Here is a 10,987-nt window from a genome sequence, read left to right on the forward strand (position 1 = left end):
ATTATAATATTAAAACAGCAACAAACTGGTGGGAGCATCAGCCTGAAAAGTCACCGAAAATCAGATGGTCAAGATCTTGTGGGATTTCCGTATACAAACCGACAAAATACTGGTGCATAATACACCAGACATCACACTGGTTGAGAAAAATAAGGTCACAATCATAGACATCGCAATACCAGGTGATAGCAGGGTCGCCGAGAAGGAACATGAAAAAATCGCAAGATACCAGGACTTAAAAATCGAAATTCAACGACTATGGCACAAACCAGCAGTGATAATTCCAGTGGTAATTGGCACACTGGGTGCTATTCCAAAAGCACTGGAATTACATTTAAAACAGTTAAAAATTGACAAAATCACCATCAGTCAAATGCAAAAAGCCGCACTGCTTGGATCTGCACGCATATTACGAAAATACGTTACGACGTCCTAGGCCCCTGGGTGGGGCCCGACTAGTAACCAATGCCAAATCCGGCGAAACAACTGGCCGCTGTGATACAATTGTACAATAATAATAATAATAATAATGATGATGATGATGATGATGATGATGATGATGATGATGATGATGAATAAATATAAAAAAGAAAGTTTATAAATTGAAAGCATTTGTTGATCATTTAGTTATACTTTTGCAAGACATGAAAACTAATATAGAATATTTGATCAATGAGTTTAGAGGTTTAGCAGGCTTTAAAATGAATAAACAGAAGACAACAGAATATGTTAAGAATATGCCCTCTCAGGATTATGCAATATTGACTAAAAAGTCAGATTCTTCAGCCACTGAAGAGAAATATAAAAACCCAGACAATTTCCAGTGCTTTGTGTCTATTGAATCTTGGTCAATCTGATTATTGGTAGTTCAAAAAGATAAACAACTCTGCAACAAGTTGCCTCAACAGTCTCATGTGAAGTCTCTAAACCATGGGTGTCAAACTCAAGGCTCATGAGCCAGATCCGGCCTGCAGGATCAGGATAGCAAAGGACCAGCCCATGGTGCCTTGGGCAGCCAAAACAGGGCACAGGGGACCATGGCTCATTTTGGCCAGCAGAGTGCTGCAGGAGACGTCCATCCTATCTCCCTCCCCCACCCCAGCCAGTCCGCAGAAGAGAAGTATGACGCTGTTCCAGCTCTCAAAGAAATCCAGTTTGACACCCCTGCTCTAAGCTAAAGTGAGAATTATAGTGAGAAGGAGTAAGTGATTAAGTTACTGTTGCCTAATTGTAATGAGAATGACAGATATAAAAATGAGCAGGCAACTAATAATTTTTTGTAGATTAAGGCCAGACAAATTCCGAATTGAACAGTGTTCTGTAATCTACACTATACATTTCAGATTTTTAAACATTTTTAATGCTACTTTAATTTTTCTTAAGGCTTCGTCATTAGGGTTGATTTAAAAAGTGAATAAAATCCCTTCTGAAGCATATATATCTCCTAAATTAGTTTAATTTCAGCAACTATTTTAAATCCACCAACTTTTAGACTAAGAAAGAAAAATGTAGAAATCAAATTGCACAAGTCAATATAAGCAAATCTTACAAGGTAATTAATTAAAATATTTGAATATTTTTACAGAGTCATTGGAATAAAAGTCACCTGAAGTTTGTAATGGATGGTCTTCATTACTTGATTCATAACATGAATCTGAGATTACCGTCGTGACCGCAGATGCTGCAATGGAAATTACTTGACCAAGAACTTGTGCCTCTGGAATTAAATAAATATAACAAATGAAAAGGAAACATATGACACATTTTAATTTTATTTTAATATTTAATATTTACATTTCTTTACAGTAAATTTATAATCCAAATAATATAAAAATATTTATACGAAAAATTCAATAGTAGAATGGAGGTAGTCCTTGACTTACAACAGTTCATTTAGTGACTGCTCAAAGTTACAACAGCACGGAAAAAGTGACTTATGACCATTTCATGTGATCACCTTTTGCAACCTTCTGACAAGCAAAAACAATGGGGAAGCCAGATTCACTTAACAACTATGTTACCAAATTATCAACTACAATTATTCACTTAACAACTGGGGCCACAATCATCATAAAATGGGGCAAAAAATGTTTGTGTTAACAACAGAAATGTTGGGCTCAATTGTGGTCATAAGTCATTACATCACTCTGAAATGAGATTTTCTCTGAGATCTCAGAGCTCCCATTTCTAGTGTTTCAAGGGGCTTTGAAGATCTAGCTCTTCACCCAAGCTTTTTGCAAAGATGAGTGAAGGCTCCTTTGTATACATGGCTGTTTAGTGGTACCTTGGTACTCATCATTAATTGTGCAACAAGTACTTAAAATGACAAGTACCAAATAAAACGCCTGGCCCTTAGCCAGTTTTAGCCAGTAAGGACTTCCTGTCTGTCCCTTTTCTTATGTCAGTGACTTTCCCATCATGGTTGACTTCTCTTGATTACCCTTTGCAACCATTCCCCGCTTCCTTTTGCAGAGACCTTCCTGGCTTAAGCAATTTCCTCTCCATTCTACATGGCAATCCCTCTTTTCCAATAGCAGTTAGTAGCAGTTTGTTTCACCAAACAAACAAGTACCAGGACAATATTTTTTCATCAAAATGCGTTGTCAAATTCGATGAGTTTTGAAGCAGCTGAATACCAAGGCACACTGTATTTATTTTGTTCCCCATCAGTTATCATTTCTTCCATTTTCATTGTTTATTTCTAATAAACAATTTTTGTTCTATTCTATTTTTTCTAGTTTTTATTTTTTTAAAATCTGTAATCATCTAGAATCTTTAGGAATTTGGCATCACATAAATATAAGTAGGCTCACTATAGATAATAATTCTATTCCATTCTTTAAAAAAGTAATTATTTTTTACCTGCAGGCTCTTTTCCATTTGGTTGCTCATGAAATAAACCTACTGTCATTAAGACAATTATAAGTATAACAATTGGAATTCTCCAAGATCCTGCCGCAGAAGCTGGAAAAAAGGATGTAACTTTGAATTCAGCCACATTTTTTAGGTAGATATTGTCAATGATTATGATAATAATACTGTTAGCCAAGATATACACTAATAAAAATCACATAGGATGTTAACAACAATTTATGATAAAGCATTTTCCTGTGCTTTGAATTAATTTTGATACAATATGATATGCTATATTCAAAATTAATACAAAATGTAGGAAAATGCTACCTAACTTTCTATTTACTGCCAGTTTGGTCTTGTGGCCGAGGCACTAAGCTTGAAATTGGGAGATGGTGAGTCTTATAGGCACAAAGCCTGACGGATAACCTTGAATCAGTCACTTTATCTCAGCCCTAGAAAAGAATCAATATTAAAACACCTCTGAAAAACCTTGTCAAGAAAACTGCAGAAACTTTCCCAGGAAGGTGCTAGGAGTCAAAACTCTGACTAGATCGCAGGTACTGATTTCACAGTATATCACCCTCTTAAAACTGCAAAATTAGGGCCTAGTATTTCAGTCTTGCTCTCTCCACATACATCAAGTTTACCTAACTCCCAGGCAGCATACAAAGTTAAAGTTTAGCCTTGAGATTGAAAAAAGTTTATAAGGATATATATGTACAAGAAAGAAATATAATAATTATGTTCCCATATTACAATAGACCATTATTTGAATAAGCATCTGATTCATATATAATGCTGAGCCATAAATTATAGTTTCTAAACCCAATGGATAAAATGACATATAATGCTAGATCAAAAGTAAAAAATTATCTTAGCATGATATATGAACCCATATATTAAGCTTTAAAAATAATGAGGACTTTCAGATTTTAGAAATTACATTACAATTCTTACAATTACAATTCATATCTTCCTTTCATGCCAAAAATATATTGAAACATGTTAGATAATAATCATCTACTAGGGTTAGCATACAGCTAACTTTCCCATCTAACTTTCTAGTTTCTAAAATCTACAGAAAAAACTCATACTATGTGATGTATTCACTCACCCAAATGAAATAGCAGCACAATCCAGAGGGGAACTGAGATTGCTCTCAAGTAACGCTCCGTGCTCTGGTTCCATCTGAATAACACAGTCAACAGATAGCCTGCTATCAAGGTCCATATCTGAATATTTAAAAAGGAGGTGGAATTTGAGTATAAATCTCTAACAGAGTGTTACATTAAGTTCAATTTACCAGGACTGTGCACTAGAAACCCATAAACTGAATTCAGTCGGTGTATTCCTAGGAGTTATATAACTGTTTGATCTTTATATCTTTCCCTGGAAAAGAAAATGTTTTTTTCCATTTTAAATGACAGTTATTAATTAAATAAGTTTACGTGATTACAGTCTTGCTTTTGCAGTTTCTGAAGTATATGTTCAGTATTTAACATTTATAAATCATAAAGATTGAAAGAAAGAAATGCGAGGAGGAATTGGTAAAATTGGGGATGTACAATCATAGAATCATAGGCTAGAAAGGATCTTAGAGGTTTTCTAGTCAAACCCTCTGCCTAGGGCAGGAGACCTTATTCCATCCCAAACAAGTGGTTATTCAACCTCTTCTTGACCTCCCATGATGGTGTACCCACAACTGTCCCATTGATTAATTGTTCTCACTGTCAGGAAATTTCTCCTTAGTTCCAGGTTGGGTCTTCTTCTGATAAGCTTCCATCTGTTGCTTTTTGTCCTGCCTTCTGGTGCTTTTGGACAATACTGACTCTCACTCTTCCCCATGACAGCCTTCCAAGTATTGGAAGATGGCTATCATATCAATCCATAATCGAAAGATGTGAATTTTTGTATCTCCATAGAGTAAAGAATAAATATTGTAAAAATAAATATCTATCAACAATTTGTGTTTGAACAATAAGCAAATAGAAATGCTGTATATGTATATATACACTTTTGCTACCATCTCTCAACCCACATCTCCAATCTGTAACAGAATATGTTTATTTCAATCAGATTAGAGTTGGAAGGGACCTTGGGGATCTTCTAATCCAACTCCTGCTCAAACTTGACTGGATACAAGACAAGCTTTGGTACCAAAACAGCTTGCATACATTTTTCTAGTTCAAGGTCTACTACAATCCCAGAAATCTGTAAGAATGAAGTCTATTACTACAATATTCCTAAACACTGAATATCTAGTTTGAAAATATATTGTTATGAAAAGAGGGTGCATTAAAATTACATTAAAGAAAATATTAGAATTAGTAGTTAAAATAATAAATTAGAAACAGTATTGTTGCACATTTATATTTGATATCATGTTTTCAATCAAAAAGACCTATTGTAAATCCAGCTTTTAAAATCTTTTTAAAAAGAGCAACCTAAAATTTTTCTCTAACCAATTTCATTCCTTCTATGATCTGTTTCTTGCTTAATTTATTACATTTATAACAAGAAATTATTTAAATAAATCTCAATAATTATTTTCAACTTTCCTACAGAACTGCCGTGCAGCTCTCATTATTTTCAAGAAGCACTGTCATTTTAATGCCTTTCAGTTCAGTGATTCTGAAGTTGAGCAGATTAGGGGTAGCCTTAGCACAAATTGCACTCTGAGACAATTCAAGGTTTGAGGCTACTGGTTGAACTCATTAGTTCAAAAAACTTCACGCCTGCGTCCAACCTACGTATTTTCTCCGGAATTTACTCGTAATGCTAACTCACGTGCCCTGGACTTAACCAACAGGCTGGGCCAGGCGTGGTGGTTGGCTAATGTGCAACTCGCTGTAGTGAACAAATCCACCCGTGCCACCACTTCCAAGAGATTGAGTATAACTTACCCAACGGCTACTGAAATAGTCTAATCCTCGGCAAATGAAGCTGGCGGAATACTCAACAGCGACCTGGACCCCCGAGGAAGTACTGACGCAGTAGAGTCCATACAAAAACGGACACCCTGCACTCAGAAGGAGAAGAAGGCGACGGCGCCGCACGATCTCATTGCCCAAGGTTTCGGCGGCCTCATTAGCAAAAGACAGCGGCAATAGGAAAGTAGCCAAAAATATTGGTGTGTTGGAATGGCGGAGGCGACGCAGCCAGCGACGCCCAAATGCCGTGAGGGAATTCTTGAACGGGTGCAAAAAGGTGCCGCACAGGACAGCCCACAGAAGTGGGCGCAGAAATGCCTCGAGGATGAAATAAATGAGTACCCCCACCCCACAGCACAGCCCCACCAGAACCAGAGCCCCGGTGTTGTAGAAGGCCTGGCGCAGCGGTTTCTCCAGGCGTGGCAATTGCAGAGGAGGAGGAGGAGGCGGTGGATAACGCTGAGGATCTGGGTCCAGTTCAGGTTCTGATAGCGAACTTGAAGAACCATCACGCTTGTATTTAGCCATATCGTTCAGCCAAGGCGTTAATATTACTGCTGTTTCCTACATCTCCCCATACCCACTTAAAGAAAAACCACCGCGCCAATCGCAGAAAAGCAATGGTACCGCACTGAATCCTGGGGGATGGAGTTCCCTGTGACATCCAGTAGGCATTAATGTTCTGGGAACGCGGGAACGCTTGAACATTTGGCTCGAACATACAGAGCCTGAAATGTGGTAGTTACTACCTGTCATGTATTGTACGTTTTTCATATGCCTGCTTTATTTTTAAAAAAGCTAACGGCAGCATTATTTTTCTTTTTCTGCTGAAGGTTGACATAATTGTGATCATTTTTGTGGATATTTTATCCAATTGATTAAGCAGTTTTGTGCCATGAAATTTTATTTCATTTGATATTATTTGTTGTTATCATTTTTATCATTATCGTAAGTTGTTATTCAGGACATCCAGAGGCAAATATAAAATATGACGTGGTATATTCTTTTAATGTTGGTAATTTTCAACTAATGCATAGAAACTCAGAATCAGAATAGAGCTGAAAGGGACCTCAGAAATCCAGCCTTCTGCTCAAGCAGAAGATCCTATACCATTTCAAATAGGTGGTTGTCCAGTCTCTTCTTTAAAAGCTTCCAATGATCCCAAACCCTCTGCATGTCCATTTTTGCAAAGGGAGCAGAGTTTCGGTAGACAAAAAATTCTGTATTCAGTGTATAAGGTGCACCCAGATTTTCACTCTCTCTTGGGTGAAAAAGATACATCTTATACTCTGAAAAATACAGTACTTTACAAGCTGGCAGCAGAGCTGCTTTTCAAGTCAGAAGCAACCCCACCCCTACTTACCCACTGGTCCTGGATCATATGGTTGCACTGGCGAGATCACCACTCAGTCAGCTGGTCCTCCCTAGCACCCTTCAACCTTACCTTCAGCAACAGTGGTATGATCAGAAGTGCAGCTCAACCAGTGAAATAACTAACCAGAAGTGTAACTAGAGTGGATGCTCACTGGCAGATAAGGCCAACAGTGAGGGGCAGGGTGAGGAGTGGGACTGAATCCCACCACTCTGGGCTGGATACTTTGCATTGGCAAGGTGTAGTTTGAGAATCGGTGTCTAAAACCCTTATGGCTTGTGACTGAGCTACTTAAGAGGCCATCTCTCAGACATTTCTACCTGTCCAATTGGATCCAGCAGAAAGAAAGCTAAAACTCCCTAGTTTTTCCCAGAGTACATCTGTAGTTATGCCAATAGTTGATTTCGTCTGGCAAGATTTTGTCTGTAGGTGAATAAATATAAAGGAAGCTAGTCTTAAGTAACATCCTGTGCTATTCTTGGTTCTCGGGCCTACCATTTTATGAAGTACATCACCTTAGAGTTACTTATAGAAATAGTGAACTATAGAATTCAAATATACAAATAACAATCCATATTCATGTGTGTAGGGAGGACAAATATGCACATTTAATAAACAACACACATTTCTTTTATAACAATAGTCAACTTTTGTAGAACACAATTTTCCTTTATTGTATGGCAGGTTTCCAGGTTTAACAATTTCCAAATTAATAAGTATGTTTTTTATTTCTTTTTCTTAAGCACAATGCCCTTGAGAGCAAGCCATATGTGTGAAATACACTGGGCAATATAATGAAAAATACTAGCTAATCAAAGACATTTATCTTATTTTTGCACAGGTACATCTCAATTACTGAGATTAATGAATCTCAAAAAATGGTTTCACTGTTTATATTTTCACTTCTCAAAATATTTTTATAGCAAATATGGTAATTGATTCTAGATAATGAAAATGTTTAAATATACATTTTACATGTATATTAATGAAACACATAAAGGATATAATTTAAATTTATGGTTAATGTCACAAAATAAATAGAAAACAAAATAAAAATTAAACAGTTTTATTGTAGATTTGGGCATTTCAACCCCTTGTCCTATTTTAGCGTTGCTATGACCATGCTCATATGATTAAATTACATCAAAATTTTGATAATAATATAATCCTCTTGTTTTGAAAAAAACTTGTACTGTTTTCCTCTGATGGAATCTTCCCCCCCCATTTTGCACACACAGATATTAACAATGTTTAGACATGGTTAATATTTGTGTGTGCAAAATGGGGGGAAAAGATTCCATCAGAGAAAAACAATTATTAACAATGTCTAAAATCCTAATTAATAGGGACATGGTAGCTCAGTCGCTAAGACATTGAACTTGTCGATCAGAAAGATTGGTGGTTCGAATCCCTAGTGCCGCATAACAGAGTGAGCTCCCACTACTTGTCCCAGCTTCTGCTAACCTAGCAGTTCGAAAGCATGTAAAAATGCAAGTAGAAAAATAGGAACCAAGTTTGATGGGAAAGTAATAGCGTTCTGTGTGCCTTCGGCGTTTAGTCATGCCAGCCACATGACCATGGACACATCTTCTGACAGTGTTGACTCTTCGGCTGTGAAACGGAGATGAGCACCGCCCCTTAGAGTCACGACTATAACGTATGTGTGAGGGGAACCTTTACTTAAAATCCTAATTGTTACTTCACATGTGCTAATTTGGGTTGTATTAAACATGACCAACAAGCAATGTACAATTCATACTAAATCAAATGCTGCATTATTTGAATTCATACTACCAACCACCTGTGATTAGTCTTCTCCCATCCCAATTCATAGGTTGTCCTGAAGGTATTTACAAAGAATTAATAACCACACTACAGCAACTTTTTTTGATTCTTAAAAATAAAATAAACAAAATGAGTACCTTCAACAGATGTCACCATCATTTACATGAATTCGGGTATTTGATCTTTAAGAAGCCAAACCAATTAGAAGAATATTTAACACTGGACACAATGTTAAACATACCAATTTGCTCTCTTTGAATTTTTGAAAGTATTTGATAAAATAGGATAGAAATTTTAGAGTCATTTCTATAATTAACCAACTACTAAACCGTACTCGAGTTCTTAAATGCTTTGGATCTGAAGGCAAAATGTGCTTCACCAATATGCATGCAATACAAATGAATAACTTGTCAGGTTCTTAAGTTAACTATGTAATCATGGAAAAATCATGTTTGATTTAAGGAGTTTCAAATAGTATTTTTGTCTAGACACTTTGAAGCACCTTCCTCCCTTTGATCCAAAGAACTACTGGGTTGTATGCAATTTTTTTTCAAATAAATGAAAAGATCCATTTTTTTTCTACTCTGTTTAATCCCAGAGATATTACATATAACACATTAGAAGATGATTTCAGAATATTAAATAAAACGCATAAACATGACAGATGAAAATCCAAACAGCAATATAATTCTGATTTGGCACTTTAAAGTGCATTATGCATTAGCAAAGCTGGACATTTCTTTTGATAGGTTTAAGGTTTGTTATCGTTCAAGAAATACAAAGGTACATTCAGGAAATTAGTAATTTTATATATAATTACTAGATAGAAATGGCATCAGTTGAAGGAACTTAATTATGGCCCTTTGCTATGCAAGATCAAAATATAACATATATTTATTTATATAAATGGCTTGCTTTGTTTCCCCCACCAAGATTTATAGAAAGACGGTAGCTCCGACCATGCTTTAAGCCAAAAACACCAGCTTGAAGATGGCGAGTGAGACCTGACCGAAATGTTGCCAAGACAATCTCAATCTTACACGGGAAAAGATCTGAATACAACAAGACCAGAATACCTACACTTGTGAAAATCTATGAATGTGTGTGTGTGTGTGTGTGTGTGTGTGTGTGTGTGTGTGCGTGTCATGGCACCTTATTATTGTTTGATAGAATATTGACCATTCTTAAGATCCTAATTCCTGTTTTAAACACACCAAATTCCTTTGTAGATCACAGAGTGTTCAATGTCTGGAATGCGCTACTCTACTCTGGTTTCATCCCCAAACCCCCATAACTTTAACCTTAGACTGTCTACTGTTGACCTCACCCCATTCCTAAGAGGTCTGTAAGTGCATCAACATGCCTACCTTCCCTGTCCCACTGTCCCCATTTATTCGTATCCATTTCCTGTATTCATAATCATGTTTATACTGGTATCTGTTATCTTACACATGCTTGACAAAATGAATTAAATTTAAATTAAATTAAATTAATGGTGAACGTTTGCAGTGAAACCAGGAGCCAGCAAACAGATAGTGCTTCAAGATTCTTTTTTGGATAAAGGGGAGGAGACTATAAAACAAAGGTCTCTGGCAGATTTTAAATTCTAGGAGCCAATGAAAAGTCACTTTGCCCAAGCTGCAGCTTGGAGCCTTCAAGTAGACCCTTTCTTAATTATTTCTGGAAATAGCTTATTTAATTGCTTTTTGGATATTGAGAACCTTCAGAATGGCGCGTTTCATTCCACTGAAAATTTAGAAAAGCATTTAAAATTTATTCTGAAATAAACAGCAAAAAGAATAATTAGATCATTGATTTTGAAAAGTTATAAACACCCAAAAGGCTAGATGGATCAGAAATAAAAAATTAAAAGTAATTATAAGAATTCTTCCCATGGGTTGTTTAAAATTATGTTAAAACATATGAAGATTGTAAAGGCAAGGCTAAGAAATATTCATGTAGGAAAATGTGGAAAATGTAGAAAAACATACTATGAGGAGACTTGAAGGATGGACACTAGAAGCAACCAGAAAGAACTAAAGAT

The 10,987-nt window shown here is 36.3% G+C and overlaps 1 protein-coding gene across 2 annotated transcripts in view; it reads right to left on the bottom strand.

Annotated features, from left to right (window-relative positions):
- TMEM245 (transmembrane protein 245) overlaps positions 1–6,355 on the bottom strand; it is a 37,958-nt gene extending 31,603 nt beyond the window's left edge. For both annotated transcript variants that reach the window (XM_014071064.2, XM_014071063.2), the window contains exons 1-4: positions 5,760–6,355; positions 3,971–4,088; positions 2,863–2,964; positions 1,607–1,717 (exon numbers count right to left, since the gene is read on the bottom strand). In XM_014071064.2, coding sequence (XP_013926539.2) covers positions 1,607–1,717; positions 2,863–2,964; positions 3,971–4,088; positions 5,760–6,314 — 886 coding nt within the window. In that variant the 5' untranslated portion in view covers positions 6,315–6,355. The remainder of the gene's footprint in view (positions 1–1,606; positions 1,718–2,862; positions 2,965–3,970; positions 4,089–5,759) is intronic.
- Between the last annotated feature and the right edge of the window lie 4,632 nt (positions 6,356–10,987).

Source organism: Thamnophis sirtalis, unplaced genomic scaffold, assembly GCF_051295495.1.
Source record: "Thamnophis sirtalis isolate CommonGarterSnake01/CBP01778 unplaced genomic scaffold, rThaSir2_p1.2 scaffold_4, whole genome shotgun sequence".
NCBI lineage: Eukaryota > Metazoa > Chordata > Lepidosauria > Squamata > Natricidae > Thamnophis > Thamnophis sirtalis.